Here is a 24,451-nt window from a genome sequence, read left to right as displayed (position 1 = left end):
GGGTAATACAGGCAGAGAAAGCTTCTGCTTTCAAATTGGGAAAGGATGTGTTTCAGTCTTTTTTATTTTTTTGGTTATGCAATATAGACAGACATTACACGACCCTCTAGATGGGATCTGAGTCTAAACAAATTCAGAGATGTAGTACTATATACATTGTTAATATAAAGGATTATTATCTTAAAGTTCCCAAACTTAATTTGTCTAAGTAACAACAGTGGTTTGCTGGATACTGCACCCGCAGTGTGTTGACAGTGAAAACCATGATTACTGACTGTGTATAGGCAGAGACATTCCATATTTGTTGACTCCAATATTTTCCTGGCACAGGAAAGGACTTTTTTTTTTTGTACAAGTGGGTGAAGGAAAACAGAGTCTTGATGAAGTGTCTATTTCAAAGGATGGAGAAAAAGAAGGAAAATACAGGAAAAATGACCAAGAAATCAATAGAATGACATTTGGCTGCATAAGATGAGGAAAAATTCCACAAATAATTATCTGAAAGTAGATTTTCCAGAATTATCTGCAAAAAACCTTTGATTTACAGGATTTCTCTAATTTGTTTGTCACTGACAGAAATAATAAATTTTAATTAGACTATTTGCTAAGAGTTGATACTGAATTTCTGAATTGTCGTGTGTAGTAAATGCATGACCAGAATTAGGACATAAACTTATAGTACGGAAACCCAGATTTATTTCTCATTATGAAAGACTTTCTAACTTCAAGAAAGTTGGTTATTCCTCAGTTTTCAGTTTGTAAAATAGGATAGCACTTCCTAACTCATAGACCAAAATGGATCAGAGCATATATTACTCACAAATCATTTTTTTCACCCTAGTTGAAATGGAGGCAGAAAAATACCTAGTGTTCTCAAATGAAGAAAAACTTACGGGTCTCCTTTGTTTTCTTCTCCAGCTCTCTGGCAGGTTCACAGGCTGGCAGATAAAGCACTGATCTAAAGTGCAGGTTGTTTTTCCACTGTGCAGAATCTGTATAGGATGATGTGAGATTGCAAACAGTGCTGCATCAAGAGTTGACTGAAGAAGGGGCACCATTCTTGCCCACCAGCCTCTGTCACCTCTCTCACCAGCCTGTAATCTTCCCTGTCATTCTTTTCAAGTAAAACTTGTGTATAACAGCTCACTGCAGTCTTCTCTAAAAAGAGTTAAGCATGCTGCCCATGCTAAAATTATTTCGATGAAAACTGTGTTGTTAAAGATTAATGTGCCAATTTTAAATGTACACAACTCTTTCAGCTGATGTTTTGTGCCATGCTGTAATGAGCTTGCTGCAGCAATAGGGACAAACATTGAGGCTGTCCAGCCTAACAACATAAGTCCAGACAAACCAAGCCATTTTGGTGATCTGTGTTGCTGTCTCCTGCAGTTTCCATTACTGGACTTCTGCAGGATGATTGTAGGAATACAGAACATTTAGAATGTTCCACACACTGACCCCCCCCCCCCCCCCCGGCTGTGCCCTCCCAGCATCTACAGCCACCACTGCTAGGGAACTCTAGCTCAAGACTGTGTTTAGATTATCATGCTTTATATACACACATAGGTGTTATCAACAGTGAATTTGTCTGGTATGAATGGGTTCAAAGAATGACCTTTGATCTTGTGGTATTCCCTGCTACAATAATAGTACAATCTGTTTTGTCCTCATCATGCCTCACTATTACTTTTGTACATTTTAAACCCTATTCCTGATCATTTTATTCTTGTGTTATGAAATTGTGAATATAATTCCATCCTTTTCTCAATGCTAGTCATGAATTTCAAAACTCTTTTACCTGTTACCCCTTTTCCAAGGTAGTCTTCTAGTAAGACAGCTGTTTCAGAGCTTTCACCATCTTTATTTCCTTTGTATAGTTATACTACATTCTTTTGAAGACAGAAGGACCAGAACTACATGCAGTCATTCAGCACTATGGATTTATTTCATCTTGATGACATTCTTATTTTTGATTTATTTTTTTTTTAATTCAGCTAATCCTTATTATTCTCTTTGTTTTTAAAATGCTGCTAAATCCATTGTTCATATATTCTGAGAAATACATACTTTTACATAAAAGCAGAACTGGAAGATGTCTCAAAATTTTGGTCAATACAGTTCATAATTGTATATATATGGTGCAAATTATCTTCCTCTATATGCATTACTTTGCAAATATAGACAATATGCTTTGCAGAGCATTACACTGATGTCAGATGTTGGGGGTCAGGGACATTGCAGGTGATTTCCTAAAAGTTAATCTCTCATAAGATGTTAATCAGAACCTAAGAGCAGAGAGGATAATCAGCATGTTGCAGGATGGAAAAACTTTCATTTCTCAGATACAGGTCTATAATACTGAAATTGTGTATATGAACTTACGCATAAAAGGCTTCTGGCTCCTTTTTTAAGCTACTGTATACTTAGTGCTTTATTCAGTTTTAGAGTTCCTGGGAAGACGAACCTACATAAAAATGTACAAAAAACTGTGGGATAAGAAGCACAGAAACATAACAGAAAGATTTCCCTAGACCTCTGAGTCATGACAGGGTTTCTGATTATTCACCTTGACAAATGGCCACTAGGTGTCTGTAGAAAGCTTACGTGTTCAAAATTGCACCTTTCTCTGACTTCTAGACTAAAGAGCTCAAAGATGGGCCTTGTCTGAACAGAGAGTCAAGAGGAGTGACAGACTGCCCAAGGAAAATTCTGTTCCTTTCCAGAAGTGTGCAGATTTGTTTTTGTCCTGACTAACAGTTCATCACCATTTATTATCAGAGCTAAAATAAGCATGAGCGTGGGTGGTCAGACACTGAGGGTTTTGCAGTATCTACTCTTTCTGGAAGATAAAGGAGTACGGTCAGTGTCTTCACTTTTCTTCTGGAACATTCATTGAGGAGATGAATTAAGAGCTGTGGCTTATCTGGAGTTTCCTGTGTTTTTTTTCTTATCATTATTCTTATTATTCCATATTTTGTATTTCATTTTGAAACTGGTACTGTGAGTGGTTCTTGAACAGATCAGTTTGTGTCACTGGTGTAATTCAGTTGCCCAGAATACCAATTATTCTGAAAACAGGGAACTGTAAGAGAGAACCAGTTATTCCTGCTGTGTATGGAACTTCAACGTACATTTTCTTTGGCCATAGTGTAATAAAGACAGGATTTCAAAAACATCATTGTATTCTAAGCACGGCAAAGAGATATGTCATTCACTGAAGTGTTTTCCTGTTCCTGAGTCCTATCCATAGGGCAGGGCTGCTGGCTGAAGCCTTCTAAGGAAAGTCTTGCTTCTAAGCAAGTCTTAGTAGTGCTGAAACCCTACATTTGCCCAGCCATTCATGAAACGAGTGGAAGCTCTGGGTTTAGAAAGTCTTACACTTTCTAGATGGTTACATGGAAATTATATATATTTACTGTGGCAGTCATAGACATAGGCCGTAACAGTGTAGTGGGTTTATGTGGCAAGGTTTTGGTAGCAGGGGGCCATAGGGGTGGCTTCTGTGAAAAGAATCCAGAAGCTGCCCCATGTTAGATACGGGCCCCGCTGCTGACCAGAGCTGAGCCAATAAGCGATGTTGTTTGCGCCTCTGTGAGAGCATATTTAAGACAGGGAAAAAAAAACGCTGCTACACAGCAGCTGGGAGAGAGTGAGAGGAGTGAGGAACAGCCTTGCAGGCACCAAGGTCAGTGAAGAAGGAGGGGGAGAGGTGCTCCAGGCGCAGGAGCAGAAGTCCCCTGTGCCCTGTGGTGAGGACCATGGTGAAGCAGGCTGTCCCCCTGCAGCCCATGGAGTACCATGGTGGAGCAGGGTTCCACTCTGCAGCCCATGGAGGAGACCACGGTGGAGCAGGTGGACCTGCACTGACGGAGGCTGTGGCCTATGGAGACCCCTGCCGGAGCAGATTCCGGGCCGGACCTGTAGCCCGTGGAGAGGAGCCCACGCAGGAGCAGGTGAGCTGGCAGGAGCTGCTGCCCGTGGGGGACCCAGGTTGGAGCAGTTTGCCGCTGGGGTTGGACCCCGTGGTACGGACCCGTATCTGGAGCAGTTCTTGAAGAGCTGCTGCCTGTGGGCAGCCCATGCCGGATCAGTTCGGCAAGGACGGCATCCCGTGGGAGGGACCCCACAGCACAGGGGACGACAGTGACCATGAAGGAGCGGCGGAGACGAAACGTAAGGGACTGACCGCGGCCCCCATTGCCTGTTCCCCTGCATTGCTTGGGGGGGAGGAGCTGGAAGAGGGCAGAAGGGGGGAAGGCGTTTTTGATTTCTTTCCTTTATTTCTCACTTCTCTAGCTTGTTAGTAATATGCAATAAATCTTACTGTCTCCCTACGCTGAGTCTGTTTTGCCCGTTACAGTAATTGTTGAGTGATCTCCCTGTCCTTATCTCAACCCTTGAGCCCTTTGCATTGTATTTTCTTCCCTTTCCCTTTGAGGAGGGGGAGTGAGAGAGCAGCTGTGGTGAAACTCAGCCACCCACCCGAGTAAAACCACCACAGTCCTTTTTGGTGCCCAAAGTGGGGCTCGAGGAATTTGAGATAAGGATGATAGTTGAGAGAAATAACAGGCAAAACATGGACTGGATGATTTTATAAATGTAATAGTTGTGAGGAATTTAAGAAAGCAGTACTTGTGAGGAATATGTTTCATGGTAGTGTGGTGAAGGGACAAGGGGTGGAGTGTGTGTAAATTGTCCACTTCATCGGTGTTGTGATGATGTTATGCTTATTTTGGTGCAGGAATTCTTTTTCTTTTTGATGTAAGTGAAGTTTGTGACGATTGTGATGACTGTAAAGTAAGAGTATATTGTGATTATTCTTAAATATGCTGTTCACAGAGGGGAGGTGTGGAATGTGGTGGGTTTATGTGGCAAGGTTTTGGTAGCAGGGGGCCATAGGGGTGGCTTCTGTGAGAAGAGTCTAGAAGCTGCTCCATGTTAGGTAAGGGCCCCGCTGCTGACCAGAGCTGAGCCAATAAGCGATGCTGTTTGCGCCTCTGCAAGAGCATGTTTAAGACGGGGAAAAAAAACGCTGCTACACAGCAGCTGGGAGAGAGAGAGGAGTGAGGAACAGCCTTGCAGGCACCAAGGTCAGTGAAGAAGGAGGGGGAGAGGTGCTCCAGGTGCCGGAGCAGAAGTCCCCTGCAGCCTGTGGTGAGGCCCATGGTGAAGCAGGCTGTCCCCCTGCAGCCCATGGAGTAACTTGGCTGCCCACCTGAGCAAAACCACCACAAACAGTCATATTAATTGTAAAGACACTTTGCTGCTACAATAAAATCCATATCTGGCATTGAGCAGCTTTGATGGACAGCAGCCAGGAAGGAAGTTCTTGCAGTCCTACCTGCTCAGTGCTGAGTAGTGTTTCTTCCTCAAAGCAGAAGGGAGAAGAACTAATGTTGTGGAGTTACAGAGGCTCTCAGGAGCAAATTAATACAACGCTGCTGTGATTCAGTTTCTCTGGTGATCCTTTTGTCTTCTAGTTCCAGGTGGACTGGTTCCAGCATGATCTGGGATGCTGCTCTGTCTTCAGGAAGCCTAAATGGAATCATCTGCTGCAGATCATTGTGATAAATATTCTGAAGGTAATTGCCTCACTGTGAGAATGTTCTCTGGGGCTAATCTGGTCAAAGCAATGAATGGGAGTGTCACTACTTTCAGGCAGCACTACTTGTGAGGAAAGTGCAGTGCAGCATTCAGTAACAGGTGAATAAATAGTGATGGAATCGCTGATATTGTTCGAATTTGAATCCCTGGTCTTTGACTTTTCCTGCAAGGATTACCTGCTATCTGGTAGAATCATTTGCACAACCAGCACCATGCTAAACCCAACTGATTCTGCAAAGCCCCTGAACTCAGTGTGCGCCCTCTCTTGTTCAGCTTGGGAAAGATGCTCTCAGTGGAGGTGAGTGTGGGGGCATCTGGACAATGCTAAGATGTAGAAGCAAATAGTCATAAAAAGATTATGCCATAAAAGATTTTAAAGACAGAAAGCTATAAACTGAAGTATAAAAACATGGATTGTCACTTTCTGCCTAAACCTGTGATAATTTCCAAAATGTTTGAAGGTCTGACAATCTCATGGTCTATCATTCGTGCCAAGGTTCCAGTCTGATGTATCTACCTTAAGCACCTACCTCAGACCTGTTTATCATGATGCTTAGGCGCTAGGTCCTGGGAAGTAAAGTCAGTACTTAAGTTCTCTAAGTTGCTAGAAGAGCACGGTAAGCACCTTGAAACCATTCCAAAGAATGAGTCAGTCCACTTGATTAGTGTTAGATGTTAGTGATATTGCAGATAGTGAGTCAGATGTTCCCTTGTGGTCTTTTTGGTTGTGGGAGCTGCTTTGCAGCTAAATCTAGCACCACTATAGCACAAGCATAGCAATTTATTTCTTAATCATAAATTTTTTACTTTCACAAAAATTAAAACCATGAACACAGCTCTCCCTCATTCCTGTGATTTGAGATATCATTAGAATAAGTAAGGTCTCTTTATCTTTTCTTTCTCCAGCAATTCTGTTTACTCACAAGGCGAAGAAAGGGCCTCTTGGTTAGCTAAAGCATTCTCTTTAAATTGTCTTTCTCCTTCAGCTAGTAATAGGCAAAGAAATTGCAGTTCTCCAATGCATGTAGAAAATCCGAGCTCCACTGTCTCAGAAAGACTCCTGGGAAGAGAGCTTATACAAAGTATTTATTCATAGAAAACTGTTAGCTGAAACCTGGAAGAATTTAGCCAGTTACCTTCTGAAAGAACTCTCATGGTTGTATATTAGAATTAACATGCAGTATCTAGAATGGAAGTGTAGGAAAATAGTTCTCATCTCTTTCTGCTTTTAACAGAAGTGAGTCAGGCACATTGTGGATGGGCAAAATGGGTTTCAGTGGTTTAATTTAGTTCAATTCGATTGGTTAGTTTCAGTTGGTTGGATCCAGTGTAAATATTTTTGAGGTTTTTCTCAGTAACAGGGGAGCTATGGAAATAGTTTGCTCTACCTCATTATTTTGTCTTTCAAAGAATCAGGAGCACAAAATTTGCAGATGATACCAAGAATCCTTTTGTGTGAATAGTGGGAAAAAAAAACAGACTGTGAAGCAATAAAAGTACTTATGCTATAAAAATATTTAATCTCTTTGTGTTTCATGAAGTTAAAATATTTGTCAAAAAGGCCTTTATCGAGTATTTACTACTCGGATCTCGTAGAAACATTTTTACAGTCATTATAGGATAACATCGAAATTCTTGTGTATTTTCTGACCACTGTCTTCTTTACCCCTCAAAAACCTGGAATGTTCATCACCATCACTGAAAACTTCCGCTGCAAAAATTCAAATGCCTTCTGAACATTTTTGTTATTTTTGAGTGTTTTTCTATCCCTATCATGAGTTTTGGAACTCTTCCTAAAAATTGCTGTGTTCTGATATCTGCATATATTGATATCTGGATGTAGAGGCTCAAATGAAATCTGTTTCTCTCCACTGCTTTGGGAGTTCAGTACCTGATTTTCAAGAAGAGAGGTAGGATTAGACAGATTTAAGAGGTAAATTAAATAAGTTCATTATACAGGAATAAGGAATATCTCATGAAGTATCTCAGTTCTCCAACTAGCCCATTACAATGTCTTTTTTTTTCTCCCAGCTTGGGAAAAAAAAAAAAGTTCATGCCTTACAATTATCAGCATAAATATTTAATCTGTGAGTATTTCTGCTTTCTTCGAGTGTGTTTGAATAGAGGTCAAAACAGTAATGAAAACTAGCAGAGAAACAGATCAAGATCAGAAAATGAAAGGTAAATACTGTCTAGAACTGACAATGTAGAGTAAAGCAGAGTAACAAGACAGAATTCTTGCAGTTATGAAATGGAGGGTTTAATTCATCTCAGTGAAATGCATTGATCTGTGACATTTTGGAACATAAAGCACAAGCAAATTGAAATAAACAAAAATGTGAAGCAATATGAGTACTTTATTGTAGCTTGAAAACATACAATAACAAAACTGACAGCACTGTATTCTAAGAAAACTTACTATTTCTTCAGAAATAGCTCCCTTTGAAAGAGAATTTCAGATACTTTTTAATCGTCTCAAAGTGAGTAACATCTATTTTGCCGTAATACAAATAACATCAAAATGTTCAAAACACCACTAGGAAACTGGCCTAAGTCAGAACACTCTGACCTTTACCACTCTGTGATCCATAAGATATCTCTGTCTTAATGGGACCGTATACTGAGTCTTTCAAAATTCAGACTAAAATGTGGTAAATAGTAGTTTAAGAAACAATAATGTTCCTTGAACAGAATTTTTTGTTTTTATTTGCTCTAAACGTAAATCTAACTTTATCACTGTAACTTTTTTTAGGCTATTCTAAGAATTTCTTAAGATACAAGTTTGCAAGCTTTTTCTGCAAGGTGGAGAATATTAAACAAATGCCCTAGTTTATTAGCGATATGTGATGTTTTTGTTTTCCTTGTCAACTGTTATCTGCTAACATCAACAGCAGACTCTGTTGCATCCACTTCTCATTCGCATTCTTTCTTTTCCGCTTGAGTGAGGCCACCAAAACCAATTCCTTTGGGACCAAAATTTTTTGCATAGCAAACTGCAAAAGAAGGAGGAGGGTAAATAATATTAGGAATGTTTTCATGTCGAGGTAAAGGACTTGTGTCTTTAGTACTACTTCCAAATATAAGTTAGTAAAAAGAAGGAAATGTGAGTGTCTTTCTTGATAGTGCCAACAGAGTCTAACAGTGAAACATATTTGACTTAAATGGAAGTGTCATATCTGAGCTTCTCCAAAAAAGTCAGAAACAGTATGTATTCAAGATTTAACTAATGTTTTCTTTAAAACTGCTTTCCCATCCATACAGACAATTTTCAGAGGGGGTTAAAAGAACTAGAATGTAGTCCAGCCAGCTTTTGATGGTAGTTTAAGCAATGCCTCGTTAACTGTGTATTGCTAAGTGTATGCATGTTTATTTATCACAATTCGGTTTAAGTAATAATGGTCAGCATATTTCTCAAAATATGCCTATTTGACAACATCCTGTTGTCAGCCTGTGCCCAACTTAAATATTTTTTAGAACTCTCTATAGAGTTTAGCCTAGGATATGAAAACTTGGCATACTTTGCTCCTTAAGCTGTTTCACATAGTTAAGTGAAATCTGCAAGCTTTGTTGATCTGAGAAGAATATCTGGATGTATAATTTAGCATGAACGCATTATCTTCTCTACAACCAATATAGCAGAAGTATCTTTTAATTCTTCCTGGCAAGAATTCCAATTGGGATCATGACCTTCAAAGATCTATCTGTATATTTGTGATTTAGTTGTTTTTTTTTTTGTTTATTTTGTTTTTTAATGAGCAAGTGAGATTGTGTAGGTACAAAAATTTGCCCAGCAGGTATGGCTAGTGTTCCTGTTAGGAGGTCTGAGGATGGATCAGAGAGGGTGTTTTTGTAGAAAAATTACAAATTTAAAATTTAAATGTTCATAGCAGAAGATGCAACTGCAATTTTGCCATAGTTCTTCCTTTGTTTTTGGAAAGTTGTTAAAAAAATAAAATGAAAATTCATGTAGTTGTTAAACATGCAGCAGTAAATCTTGATGGCAATACTAGGTCTAAAAGGAATAATCTTACGCTGACTCGATAACCCAGTTGAGGTCATTGCAATCCTTACCTTTACAGTAGAGCTCTCCATCTTTGTCTGTAACATTGGTAGATTCTAAACTCTTTCCACAAATAGCACAGCGGAAGCATGTCTTATGCCAAGGCTGAGGAAATGAAGACAATTCATTGTGTTACAGCAAATGCACAGCTAGCAGATGCAACAAACAAATAACAGTTGCTTTAGCCTAAAACTGTCTTCTTGCTCTTAAGGCTTCCACTTTTCATCCTTCTAGATTTTTTTTTTATTGATTATCCCACTTTATTATCCCACTATTATTCAACATCTTACCTAGCAACTTGCTTGTTAATAGAGGTCTGGTAAAAAGCAGAGAGCTTTAGATAGTGGCCTCTCCCTTCGTGCGCAGAGGTAATATTCTAGTGAGAGTTTAGAGCAGAGGGCCAGCATGTCACGGGATGCTGGCTTTTCTTTTTTTAGTCAAAGAAAATAATATAATCTTTTTAATATAATCTTTAGAATAATATAATCTTTAAATTAATCTTTAATCTTTAATTAATTTAATCTTTAATTTTAGCTGCATTTGCCGCTAAAAACAAATGTTTGAATTATAACTATTCCAAAAGATGTTAGTAGGATGATGGTGGCAGAGGAGGCAGCCTGTACAGTAGCCAGAAAGGAAGGGTTGTTCCACAGACATCAACAAGATGCAGAAAGTCCGGGCTTATGCAACAGCACATGACTTTAAACCTGATAGGCGTTACATCAGGCTTTACCAAATTGTTAATTCGTCTTCATATTTTCTTCATCAAGACTGAGTAAAAACTTCAGGGAATGATTAGCTATAGTTTATCTGCATTTGAAAAGCTTTTTTCCTAGTGTTTTAGTAACTACTTACTTTTCCTCCCCCCATTATCTTCTCTGCAGCGTACACTGACTTGCCACAGCGGGGACATTTATCCACATCGACAATCTTTTTGGCAAACTTTGAAGGGTTAGTTGGTGTAGAAGGGCGAGCAGGCTTTGGTGATCCCCTAAAACAGAAGTTTTCAGTGTTTTTAAAATATTGCTTAAAATGCTATCTTCATTTTAGAAATATGAGGTCATGGTGTTTGTTTTTGTTTGTTTTGTAAGGGAGAAAAATACTAAATTTTAAATTAATTAAATAAATTAAATAAAAGGTCTAGGACATGCAAAAGAGAAAAAAAAAAAAAGAAACCAGAATTGTTACAGAATCACAGAAGTATTTAGGTTGGAAAAGACCTTTTGTTGTATTGCATAGTTGAAAAGCTGATATTGTAGCCACTGATATTTCCTGTATTGGCCTGAGCACAAGGAGTTAATGCTAGCCACTTTTAATGAAAAGTGAAAGTAAAAAATAAATTTTGTTTTTGTTGAGAGGCAAAAAGAGAAAAAGAAGCAGAAGACCCCCACTTCTTGTAACTGGCTAACTGCTAGTACTCAGTAGCGAACAGATCTTGAAAGGGAGGGAAAAAAAAAAAAAAAACTCAATTTTGCATGCTCTTTGTTGTTGTTTTATTTTTATTCACTGCAACATTTTGACAAGGAACCAGGCTTCTCAGGTGGCCCGGGGTCAAAAGCATCAGAAAAATAGCTTTGCTATTTCTAATAGCTTTGCTTTATATTTCTGGACTTTGTGCTCTATGTCCTTGTGCTTGCTTAAAGTCATTGACAGAACTACTTGTGAATTATCGGATTGTTGGACTGCAACAGGTCATTAAGCCTACAGGACATAACAGTCTTGGATACAGAGCTCTGCCCACAATGGGTGCATATCTCACATGGGGGTACAGTTAAGTATGGTATTTGAGCTTTTATTACCTGCCTAGCATATTTGTTGATGAGTTCCCTTATAGTAATAGCAGAAGAAAACTTTTTATTTTGAAATGTGCAGTTTTGAGAACCATAGGAAAATGCTATAAAAACCTGCTGTCAGACATAATTTCGTGGAGCTGAGGCTTTTTGAAGATGCTATCCCATGGGAATCCCTTTGTTCAGTCATGTTCTTGGTGTGCTTGCAAGTATTGTTCAAGCCACAGGGAGGATTTAGAAACATTATTTCTGTATTGAGAGGAGTAACAGTGTGTGGTATTGTGATTATTTCTGTAACAGTAAAACTTAACTGTATCTTAGCCTCTGATAAGATGAAGAAAATTCTCATATTCTACGGTGAATGTGATTTTATCACAGTGCTACTCATGGCAAATTACAATTGCAGTGATTGCAGCATAGGTTCATCTTGACATAAAAAGGCTGCTGCTGCCTATTGAAGGAGGAGAAAATTCATGAAGAGAGCTTACAGAGACTGAAAATTATTAAAAAATGGTACATTGCTGTGTCCACTGAAGAAAAGATTGTAGGAAGTTCTGTTCAGCCACTCATACCATGTGTTGTTTTAGGAACAGAATAAAATATCTCCCTGTACCATATATACCCCAATAAGTGACAAGTGGTATCAGAAAAACAGACAGTGCTCTCAGTGGGATTTAACTCACTGTTGCAGATTCAAGCCTAGATGATCCCCAGTGTCAGTGCTGAGACATCCTGCCCCTTGTCCAAAGCCAACACCTTTGGGACCATATTTTCTTCCATAGCAAGTTTTGCAGTAGATTTCAGATTCGTGAGCTGCTACTGTGGTGCTGTCCAGAGCTTTTCTGCAAGCCACTAAAAACAGGAAAAGAGAGGCACAGATAAACATTTGCATATTCAAAGTTGAATTACTGTGGTTCAGAATAATTACAATTAGTGTTTATTTTTGTTCATCTTCAAAAAATACACAAAAATAGGGGTATTAGTGCGTAGTATAAAGTTTCACTGGGCTGTTGCTAACATAATTGTTCATGCACACAATGTTTGTGCTCTCCAGTTACACTCTAACCCCAGAAGAATCTTGGACTTGTCAAGACAATTTTTCTAGATCTGAGAGGCCAGAGATGGATCTGAGGTAATCATCCCAAAGTCCCAAACCCTAAAAACAAGGGAGAGGTTGCAGGGGTGTCGATTCTACTGTGCATCTGCACCTTTCAGAATAGTTCCTCTGAGTCTGTAGCGGCTTTCTCACGTCAGCCCATCATATTTTAAGCTGGCAAGTTTTAAAAAGAGAACGTAACATGCTTGCAGTGTCCAGTCAGAATCAAGCGGGATATATAAATATATATATATATATATATTATTATTTATTTATCTCATTGCATTTTTTTGGGCTGTAGAGCCAGAGGAAGCAGTGACTCCAAATACCTGATTTTTTTCAACTTCCTCCAGGATGACAAGAATATGATGATGCAGATTCTAAGACCAAAAGGACCTCCTGCTAGTTGTATTTGTTATAGAGAAATACTGCGTGGCTTAGCTCACCAGAAAAGGTCTCAGAGACTTTTGGACAGAAGATGCCATAGGAGCACCACACGCATAATGGAATGCAAGTTATACTCTCTATGTCACTACTTTAAATCTAGTCTCTAGCTGAAGGGATCAAAAGTTAATGAGTGCTAACAGCTGCTTATTTGAGGTCTCAGTAGACAAGTATCTATGTTTTGAGAAACACACCTCGAGCTAACAAACATAGCTAAGTTCAGTCTTGTGCATGCTTACTCTCAGCAAATGTGCATGGAAGGTAAGGCAGACAAATCTGGGTTCTCTGGGGTGCTTTGCTGATCTGAAATCTGATCGTCTTTTTATGACCAAATCCTGTTACCAGGCCAGCGTATCTCCTTGCTGTATATGCATGGAAACTTGGACAATAATGAAAGGAAAAAGTAGTAGTGGCAGTCTTCATGTGCTTGGTGACTGTGTATGCCACACTGGTTTGGAAACTCAGTGTGAGACAGTCCCCACCCCATCAAGAGAGGATGAAGCTTTCAGTTATGAATGGCTATTAAAAAAATAAATAAATGAATAAAAATTGTAGTATACTTTAAAAAAAAAAAAAAAGACTTCTTACAAATTGTTTGGTGTGTCAACAGTAGTTACTGGGGGAGGCGAGTGGGGTAGTGTAGGGAAATAATGTTCTCTTCAACTTCCTTTGACCAAGTGCACATACCGCAAAGGGCTCTCCAGTCATGCGTGTCCAGTTGATAGCTTGGAAAACAGTTGCTTAGCTCATGTAAGTAACACAAATCTGTGAATTGCATGAGTGTTGAAACTAGATGGAAGATCAAGCCTCTAGTAAAGCTATCTGAGTGTTTGATTCGTCCTTTTTTTTCCCCCCTACGTTTAACTGTCCTGCTGTGAGGTTTTTCTCAAATTCATTCAAGTCAGAATTTAAGGATTTAAGGTGATATTGGAGCTTTGTTTCCATCACTGTAGTGTGTAGAGGGGAATATAATTCGCAAGGACTTGTTTAATTAACAGAAATGAAATGAGGGGCTTCTGTAAATGTGTGAACTTGATCACTTTGTGCTGCAGTCTCTTCTGCTTTGGGATTATAATTATGTTTGCTGCGGGAGTTAAGGGATGATGGAAACTCTAGCAGTAGATAAAGTGTTTCTATTTCTGGCTCTGTAAGGATAGAGTATCAATTCACCACAACAGATGGAGCAAAAGCCCTTGAAGTGCTATTGTTGAAATAACTTTGAGACCTGTCATCTGCTAACAGATACTGTTTGCAAGCTGGCAGTAAGAAGTTTCAGGTTTATGGCGAGAGATCCTGCCAAATGTCCATCACAGCTGTGTTTTAAGCAAAAGCTGACAGGGAAACAAGGTACGTAAACAGCAATCTGGGCAAGGAGAAAGGTTTGTTGGAAAGAAGTTTTAAAAACTGTCTGTAGGGAAAAACTATGGAGTACAGATACCAGGATTTTATAGTTCCGCTTATCTCATTTTTACTGTCTTAACAGGTTGGTTTGAATTGCATGTAATTTTGCCCAAATTTAACTCTGTGGTCCAAAAATACTAGTGTTTTTCATGTGTCAGGTCAAATATAATACATGCTCAACTACATGGATTTAAATTGTTTTTTGTACCCAAGAGTGGGTACAGAGAGGACTGTTTTTCTTGTCTTGAGAAACGAAATCCTTTAACTGATTCATTGAAAAGTCCACGAACATGATACACGATATTGAATTATCTGGTCCAAAGCTAGTGTATGTGAATCATGGGAAACATAAAGCCAATTAACATACCTCTCACATGCCAGCTGGGCTTAGCTGCATCTTTAATTTTTGACCTTAGACATACTTCTGCTGGGAATACTTTTTTTAGTATCTAACCTATCTATAATTTAGTTCACACATGAGTACAATAGGCAAAAAAATAAAAACAGCAGACCTAATGAATGCATGTTGTTTATCGTGAGTCATTTAAAAAAAAAATCAGCTGTGCTAAGAATGAATCTTAAACTTGTTTCAATATTAGATGTCTGAGAATGCACATACAAGAAACATGTCCTGTTGGGTCATAGTTAATGATAGCTTTTTATTTTTATTAGACACTGGAGAGTCTATTCATTTGACATTGATATTTCACATATCACTTCTATCGTTGAATAAAGCATAAGTGTCAATTAAATCTTTTATCATAATTAACACATTCATGCTTCTCTCCCTGTAGCTTCTCTGATCTATAATACTAATTGTTATAGGCAGCACATGGAAGCAATAAACAGTCTCTAGTTTTTACCAAACTAAGATTTTAACCATCTGTAAGAATTGGCTGAAGGCTGTCAATTAACTACAACATTTTTTGAGGGAATTCAAAGGCATCACTTGCAGGGTCAGGGAGAAGGGCAAACAAGACTCATGTATGCCCTTTGAACTGGTTCTGTACAGTGCTGTACTGTCATCTAAGCGTGTAAAAACTTCCTCACTTCTGAAAAGGAAAATTTTCAACCTATCCAGGAAAGGAGGGTAAAAAACCTAAATTCAGTAGTATCAATTGTGCTGAACTTCATAGTGCAAAGGTCCTAAATCTCAATTGTCTGCAAAATACATTATTTAGCAATCTTTAGTTTTTATCAAATTGTTTTCTCCCTTCACAAAGGGCAAACAGAGGTGAATTGATACCTTCTCTCTCATTTTTCAGGTGTTAACTCATCTGCAGAGAATGCTGTCTGCTGAACATTGAAGACGCTTGGGGAAAACAGTAAGTGAAATGGGACTGTAAGAAATATGGGGAAGGAGAAGACTGAGTTACTTGCAGGGTGTTGGTGGGAGATTTTGATGCCAGAGATAATCTTTCAGCTTTTCCGTGTGTATTTTTTTTAGGGTTAATCATAAAAGTACTCATCTCCTGTAATATCCTAATAAGACATACCTCTGTCTCAAGAGCACTGTTTGTGTAGTTCCTCTAGACTTTTTAATTTGAAACCTGTAGTATGCTACATTGTGGGACAGAGTAGGATTTCTTCAAGATTTACCTAGTTACCATATTTCTGCAGCACTCTAAAATCCCTAACAAAAACCATCATGCTTGACAAAAAAGAAGTCAAGATCCTGAGAGAGACATTGCTCAGGGGTAAAAGCTTAGAAAACTGAAATTTGATGATTAAGAGCTGATGTGGAGTGGCAAACTGGTCTTTCAGAAAGTTGACTGCGGTTTCTGAAAAGTTGCAATCATTTTCTATCCTTCAGTTACTTAAAAAAAAAAAACCAACCAACCAACCAAAAAAAAAACAGTGGTGGTGGGGGAACCAGTTTTCATCTTTAGTGGATTATTGTCTCTGGGAGTAAACTGATTAATCATCCTTACAGACAAGGATCCCTCAACTCAAAACTGACTTTCTACAGAGATTTAGTTAAAACACACTGCAGTTGAACAAACTCACTCAAGTCTTCGCTCCCTCCTCTCGTTCCCCTCCCCAGGGTTGCAGGCAGTATGTGCAACGTGTGGCTGCTTATGGTAGGAGTATTTTCTTTGGCCCCATGGGATCCTTAAGGTTTCAGGAGAGTCATTCCAGAGTCAGCCTTGCTGTGCTGTGCTTGAAGTAGGAGGATTAGCGCGACTGCTCTCTCCTTTGTTTTCTCAGAAGATGTATAAGCCTTACAAAACTTTCCCTGTGTGGAATTGGGTCTGACACTGGTTGTGGTACTGTCCTGTACGTGGGTTGGGCTGTTTATGACCTGCTATAGGTGTCCCATGGGCAAACATGTTGAGTTAGGCCAAATATGAAGCTTCTTTATTGTGTTTCTGCTTGGATGCAAGTTAATACAAAATAAATTACTAGCTTTAAGTGACGATCCCCTACAGAGCTATGGAAATAGTGTGAAGTTAAAATGGTGTAGCCCAGCTTACTGCAGAGGAAGCATGTCTTGTGAAAACTCCTTCCATTGCATTGAATTTCCTCAGCGTGGTACACTGTCTTCTCGCAGGCACCGCATTTGGCTCCACCTCCCCAGTTTGGCATCCTTGTATGCGAAGGGCAACCTAGAAAATCAAATTGCATAAATAAATGCAGTGAAAAAAGTGAGTTATTTTAAACAGAACAGCTTGATTTATTTTTTTTTTCCCCCCTTATTGTTCCCAACACCATCACCAGTGAACTGCTATTGCAGGGTGGCCCCAAGCCAGGATCTGCTCGGGTGAATTGTACCGCAGCACTTGTAAATTATCTGGTAGCAGAGAGGTGAGATGGCAGCTGAGAGTCAGCACAGATCTGCGTGCCAGGTCCTGCGTAGGAAGGCAGACCTGGGGAGACCTTCCGTGCGTGGCTGGTGTAATGGCTCTTGGAGGAGACACGCTGCGTATCTGTGCTGTAGGAGGAATGTCACAGCAGACTGATCGCGGGGTGAGGACACTGGCCTGGTGCTTTGGGGGGGCAGCCTCGGTCCTCTGCGTGACACACTGTTGTAAATAAGGTTGTTCTTTAGCTTGGAATCATGTAAATACGATACATGGTAAATATGTTAAATGATTGCGAGGTGTTTCGGTAAAAAGATGATAGGGTCATTCTTACCTCTTCTGGAGAAGTGAATCTAGGATGTATTTACAACAAATAGTCATTCGATTTCAGTCCCGCCCTCCCCTCTATCCTAGCACAGCCTTTTCCCTTCAGTTCTTGCTTTCTTTTCATCTCTGCTGATACGGTTTTGTGAGGCAAATTTTAGTGGAGGCTAATAAACGCTTTGAAGCTTTATGGGAGTTGAAAAGCAAAACTGTGGACAGAATTTGACCTTAAACTCTCTACAGAATAATATTGTCTGTAGGTTCTGTGAAGAGACACTGTATTGTGCTATTTATGCATTTCTAAAGCATGACCTTCCGCAGTGATATATATATATATATATATATATATATATATATAGGCAATTTTCTCTGTCAGGATGATGTCACGTTCTCCATTGCATAGCTGGATAAATTCCACCTTGAAGTTGAACAACTGTATGATGTTATTTCAGAAGACACTGGAGTAGAAACAAGTTATTTGTTCTTTTCTGAGTTCCTTATAAAACACGGTCACCGTGCAGCAAGATTATTGCTGCACAGTTGTTACAAAGTAATAACAGCTGTGCTTTCCTTTGTCAATTGTTGCTAAAATCTAAAGGTGGGAGAGAAAGACAGTAGTGCTTACTGTTGCAGTTACTATTGAAGTGCCTTGCCCAAGGTCACGTAGGAGGGCAGTGACAGAGCCTGGAGCTGAACGTACAGCACCTGACTGCAGGCACAGTAAGTGCCCTTCCTGACAATTGTGCTATCACCCATCTGAAATGACCACAGCCTACGGTTTGCCCTTCTGTTTTCTTGTTTGAGTCATCGTTTCTGGAAAGACTGGAACGTCATCTTGTCATCTGCACGTCGTATTATCAGGTTGTTCCAGGCTCCTGGCTCAGGCCTCCTTTGTCCTTCTTGGAAAGCCAGTCATTTTCTTATTATAGTTCTTTCAAAGCCTGCTTGTCCCAGTTGTATTTGATTAAATCCACTGTCAGATATTCTTAAATAAGAAAAGGATTTTCACTACTGAATCAAGTCTGCCACCTGAGACTTTTCTCCTGATGTCATGTAAGAGGGGAAATTATCATAGCAGTGATGTAATGTAGCTGTTACTTTAAACAGTTTGCATTATACCCTAACATTTAACAGTGTCTGTACATATGACTCTAACATCCCGTTTACTCATAATCTTAGTGACTTCTGTACCATATCTGCTAAATTTCAGAATGAAATTAATATTTTCTACCTGCCAGCTCTACAAACTTAACCTGAAGCTGAAGGGAGTTCTTTCTGGCTACTGATGCTAAAAATCACACAACTAGAGTAAAAGGCAACAGTATCAGGCAAAACCAAGATAGGACTGTAGCATAGGAGCGTGTGCTCATGCTGAAGCAACAGCACTGCAACACTGCAACAGCAGTGTAGGCATATTTTAACCATCAATGTTTGATAACAATCCAGATATTAGCACATCCTAACGTATCCGCTGTAGTACTCTGGTTATTAATATATCCCTAACCCCATTTAATCCCCCATTCGCTGTTGTGACTGTTACCTGCGGTAGACAGCATATCTGATATCCTACTGCAAGACCCAGTCTCTCCTTTGGGATTCTGATTTAGGCTTAGTGGAACCAGCTCCTTAGCCCGATCAACCTAGTCCTCAGCTGCCATAAAGCAACTACTCTATTAAATTATTTCAGACCCTGTCAGTTCTCCTGCTGCTCTGACAGCAAGAAAACACTAATGATGCATAAGAGAGAGGAAAGCTCAGCTTGCCTCTGTGTTTATTTGTAATGTAACAAGAAAGAAGCAGAAATACGATGTAGAGGTCTGATGTAGTTGAAATAAATAAGAATAACTGTATGCAAGGAATGGATTATAAATTTGTTTCCCTCTTACTCAGGAATGCTTTAACGAAATAGTGCTGTTTAAATCTTTTTCCCATTTCTTTTAAATGGGAGAAAAGGGAATAGGGAGAAATATTTCACTTCGGTAAAATCTTTTCTCTGCCATTTTATGTTCTCCCTTTTTTCAAGTATTTTTGTATCAGTGTTATTTTTTCTTTTAAAATTAAAGTAATACTTGTCAAAGATTTTAAGAGAAGGAAGAGCAGTGACAGAAAATTCAGTGTGTGACTGAAAATTAAAACAAGATTTTTGCATTCACAGCATCTCCTTTGATTCAAGTTGCCAGCTGAATCCTGTACCCGCTGGAGCAGCATTGGTAGCTGCCTGGGGAGAGTGTGGTTTGCACCTCTAGTTACCGACAGAGTAAAACTGCTTCTGCTGATTTAGTTCCCTTCAGAGACACATACAGTATTTCAAACTGTGGCAACAGGGCACTTGTTGGAAACTAATTCTGATTACATCATTAGCTGAAAGAAAAAAATAATCTCTGAAAGTCTGATAATGCTTGATAGTTACAGGCTGTGGTTAGAGCTCTTAAAAGAACCATTGCTCCTGAGGCTAATTATAGTTCCATGACTGGGCATGCATACACATTTTCCATGCTTTTTTGGCATCACCTGATGGGAAGCTGTAGGAGACAGAAGTCATGGTAAAAATGTTCCCGTAAGGATTCTGGCATAAGAATGGCAGTGGATGGCATGATGTCTGCACTGCCTGGCTTAATAGCTGGGTGAGGGACCAGGGCAACTCCACAGTCTTTGTGTTCTTGCTTTGTTCATCTCCCTGAATGCAGAACTGCGGTGGCCCTCCCTGCAGATGCTGCCTGTGCAGCAGGATTACTGCAAGCCATTAAATTCTATCTGTCTGCATTACCTGCAAATAGAACTCTGCCTCCTATTTGCCATACAAAAAATATACCCAAAGTCTTAATTCCACTTAATTTCATTTGATGCCAGTATCTAAACTCATTTGAAATCCCCTGAATTCTTTCATCTTAATCTGATTAATTTACAGGGACTGCTAGCCACATGGTATCTCCTTATTTATTGATTGATTTATTTTTACTTTTTGGTGATCTGTACTAGTGTTACTCCTTGTTGGCAGGCACTTCTGGTACTGTTAAGCTGGAGGAGCGTGCTTGGTCTTGCTGTAATAGTATTCAGCAGCTTGTATCATTCCATTTCAAAATGCAGCTACTACATGGAGTAGAATTTATTACACATTGGATGTGCAGCCAAGGATACGTGCATCACTTTATTTAGATAGTAACACCACTACATAGGCTTGCCTCAGAGCAAAGGAGCCTTTGAAGTGTTTCTGTGCTCTTCACAAGCATGAAAAAAATGTGAGTTGTCTTCTCTTGGGCTATTAGGCATGCTGTACAAATCTGGATGTAACATGACTGTCACAGAGTGTGTGTCACTGATCAGAGTACTATTGATAAGAGTATAATCCAAAAATATATTTAGATCCATTGATCTAAATAGGAAGTGGATGAGGTAGTGGCCCTAGAAGTTTCCTAGAGGAGCAGAAGATAGTGATAGACAGTGCAGTGTAGGTGAAGAAAGATGTTGCGCGTAATTTTGGTGTTTGTTTGCAAAATAGTAGGTTTTCCCTTCTAAATGCTGCTGTGTTTGATAGTCTAGAGCTCAAGTAATTTCTGTGTGAATGGCAGAAATCATTTATGTGGCTGGAAGGATTATCTCAGGGTGCCACATGCTACAGGATGCCTTTTAAGCAGATAAACAGAGTGGGAAACGTAGGTCTTCACGATCACTTCATTGATCCTGCTGTGGTGTAGGTGCTGAACCATGGCTGGCAGGAGCGATGTGCCTTGCATCTCTGGTTTAGTCCTAGCTAGAGCTGTTTGGCCCAGACTTGGTTAGGAGCATAAGAATTCTGATTTCTTTTATAAGAAACAAAGAATAATAATATCAAATTAAATCGCTGTCTATGCTGAAACGCAAGTATTGAGGCTGTGCTGGAAATTCTTTGCCCTGTGGAAGTCCGTGGGAAATGTCAGTGCAGGCAGGACTTGGGTCTGGTATCTAATCACAGCGCTGCTGCTGCCCTGTCCTGTGACCGCCACTGACTCATTCGGCCCTCCTTAGTGCTACTCACCTCACCAGCCCCATGGGGATAAAAATACACGGCTTCCTTTGTGAAGACCTTTGAATAGCCTTGACAGAAAAGGTAGAGCTGGATCCCGTTATGTATACTTGGGGATCTTGCGGCACATCGCGTGCTGTTCCTGCCGGGCCTCCGGCTGCCGCCCCAGCGAACCTGGTTCCCTCACCAGCCTTGTCTTGTATCTGTTGGCCTCATAGGAATGTTTTGAGTATTTTTGGACATCTAAAATGGCACCGAGGGCAACTGAATTCTATCTATAGTGTCTCTTTTGAAGGAGGATTAATCTCTTTTGATGTTTCTAGTTGATTTTTTTTCTCTGTCAGTTTTACTGTTATTTTGTGTGGCATTCCTTATTGGCAAAAGGTTTGTTTGCTTTAAAAATAATTTAAGCATTTCAATTCTGTTTGAAAGTAGTGATAAAATGCCACTACAGATTTTTTCTTTCTCTGTAACTAGCGCTCAAAATGTTCTGTTTTATCTTGATGTGTATGCAGTGTAAAGCACAATTCTTGCCACAGCATCCCAAAACGCCCAAAGGTGTTTTGGTCAAAATCTAATCCATTGTGGAAAGCACTATATGTCTTAGAAGACTAGATCTACAATAGAGAAAATGTTTCTATTTGAGGGGTGAGCTCATTTAATGAAAGATGTGATATTGTTATATATTGACAATCATATTTCTTACATTCTGATGCATTCAGTGGACTATGGATTATATCTATATATCTGTATCTATAGATATCTCTATATATAGATATCTATATCTATGGACTATGGATTTATACACATAAATTTTAGGTCAGTTAGTGTAATATAAGCCTAATAAGTGTAATAAGTTAGCGTAATATAAGTGTAATATCAGCCTCCATCATGATCTCGTGATGGCTAGTATTTCTTCCTTTATTTCTGTGGTAAACCAACGTGTATAGATGAAGGGATGGGATCTTCCACACTGAAATGGGAAGATGGACATGGTTTTTTCATTGACACTGGTCACTCTGAGTTCCATGAGTGCTTTTGAAACAAAGAAATTTAAGTGACATGACATGAAGCACATGATGGGCAAAGCAGATATAAAAATACCAAGTCCTGTGCCTGAAACTTCTGCTTTAACCTCTGTGTCCTTCCTAAGTATCTACTATTTTCTCTCGTATTAATGCTGTATTACTGTTAAAAATTTCTCGATGCACACTTTTGGAGAAATTTAAGCTGATACCTTCAAAAAAAAAAAAAAAAAGATACCCCCAACACTAGAACCAGGTACTTAGATGTGACTTTAAAAAGGAACCTAAACCCCAACCCTTCCTGCCCCCTGCACGCGTGCTCACCATTTCACATTGATTCATGTGGATTCACGTAGAAAGCTGCATCCCGTTGTACAAATGAGATGTTGCTTTTTCCAGAGCTAATCCTCTGCTATCAGCTTTCACTTTTCCTTTCTTTCCTTCACTATGCCCATAGTCATGCACTAAGTCTTTTTGTGGCAAGCAAAACTGTTACAGGCTGTAAAACATTGCCATGATAATTGAGATTGGGCACAATTATTTTATATAAATGTAAGGCTTTATTCTTTGAGATAATTTGATCTTTAGATGGATAGCTTTTCAAAGTAAGTAATGTTTTGTTTTTTTTTTAACGATTGTGGCTCTTCTGAGTACCTTGCTGATCATGCTGCCCTTTAATGCTTGTGTGATAAGTGTCTGAATTCTTTCATTCCACATTGTTTTTTTTTTTTTTTTTGTTTTTTTTTTTTTTTTTCCTTTTTCTTTTTAGCCAGTTTGGATAGAAAATTTCTTGTGTGATATAAAACCGATTAGTGACTGATGTTAAATACGCTGAGTTTTTTTTTTTCTTTCTAGAATACTTCTGTCTGAGAAAGTCTGAGAGCAGGTAGATTTTTATGCTTTAGAAAGCATATGTACATGGACTACCTGTGGAAAACACAATTCTGTAGTTTTGGAACATTTTTAAAGTTTCTGAAACTTCTGTTATCTGGTCCCACACGTAGTCAACACGCGCCTCGTTAACAAGGATCTCCACGGCCCTGTTCTTGTAACACCAGTAGCTACTAAGTAGGCTGAGAAGCCCAGACGAATCTCTTATCAGTTGACTACTACAAACCTAAAATACTGCTGTCAGCTCTGTAGGGCTCGCTACACGTTTTCTTAAGCAATAAGCAAGTTCTACTACCTGTTGGGGAAAAAAACCCAAACCCTTACCAGCAGAACCCCATATAGCGTACTTACCAGAGTAGCTTGATGTTTTTCCCTGGTTTCTTACGCCTCCAAGGATGTGAACTGGAAGGATTCCTGCACTCTTTAAATGCAGTGGCCACCACTGCTGGCCCTATAGGCTGGGAGGGGAGGGGAATGAGAGAGGGCTTCAGGGATCTGAGCAATGCCATTGCTATCATCGAGCTGAAAATAACTTCTGACAAAAGCCTGGCATTTTGTTCTCTTATGTCCACTTGTGAGTAGGTGGACAACAATGCAGCCCCTCAGATGACACCTAGAGGGCATTCCTAAATGCAGTCTAATAGATCATAAATAAAGATTAAAGTTTTGTAGTCGCTATTGCATTGCTTAAATGTGAAACATAAGATAGTGTTTCCTGAAAATGAGGATTTAGTCATGAATGGTCACATTGCAAAAAATAATTTGCCAACATAACTATAGCTATTCACATGTAAAACTGTTTGTAGGAACCCCTCTGGGATTCAGCAGCTTTAAACCAAAGAAAATTTCCTTCGGCTGAGCAGTTCATAACTTGATATCTACAAATGGTTTGTCTGATTAAGCTTTTAGAGTTCAGGGATGTCCTTCTATCATTTTTTAATTTTTACTTTTTTTTAGGCATTAAGATAGCTAGTTAATATGCATGATGCTTAGCATGTCTTATCACTGATAA

General features: G+C 39.3%; 1 protein-coding gene across 1 annotated transcript; it reads right to left on the bottom strand.

The window, feature by feature from the left end:
* Positions 1–7,943: 7,943 nt before the first annotated feature.
* On the bottom strand, positions 7,944–23,902 carry CSRP3 (cysteine and glycine rich protein 3). Its single transcript, XM_013177627.3, has 6 exons — positions 23,791–23,902; positions 16,870–17,001; positions 12,138–12,306; positions 10,520–10,655; positions 9,676–9,769; positions 7,944–8,597 (listed from the first exon to the last, which is right to left on the bottom strand). Exons 2-6 carry the CDS (start codon positions 16,979–16,981, stop codon positions 8,518–8,520), a joined length of 591 nt encoding a protein of 196 aa, XP_013033081.1. The 5' UTR covers positions 16,982–17,001; positions 23,791–23,902; the 3' UTR covers positions 7,944–8,517.
* Positions 23,903–24,451: the final 549 nt, after the last annotated feature.

This window comes from Anser cygnoides, chromosome 5 (assembly GCF_040182565.1).
Source record: "Anser cygnoides isolate HZ-2024a breed goose chromosome 5, Taihu_goose_T2T_genome, whole genome shotgun sequence".
NCBI classification, from domain to species: Eukaryota; Metazoa; Chordata; class Aves; order Anseriformes; family Anatidae; genus Anser; species Anser cygnoides.
This window is presented reverse-complemented; position numbering and strand designations above follow the sequence as displayed.

What these genes read in the sequence shown, in the direction of transcription:
- CSRP3 (XM_013177627.3), bottom strand. Translation starts at nt 16,981, where the DNA reads ATGCCAAACTGGGGAGGTGGAGCCAAATGCGGTGCCTGCGAGAAGACA. An exon ending in AGATAATGGGGGGAGGAAAA is followed by an intron (nt 9,770 to 10,519) that starts GTAAGTAGTTAC and finishes TCATTTCCTCAG; the next exon opens with CCTTGGCATAAGACATGCTT. An exon ending in TGGAGAGCTCTACTGTAAAG is followed by an intron (nt 8,598 to 9,675) that starts GTAAGGATTGCA and finishes CTTCTTTTGCAG; the next exon opens with TTTGCTATGCAAAAAATTTT.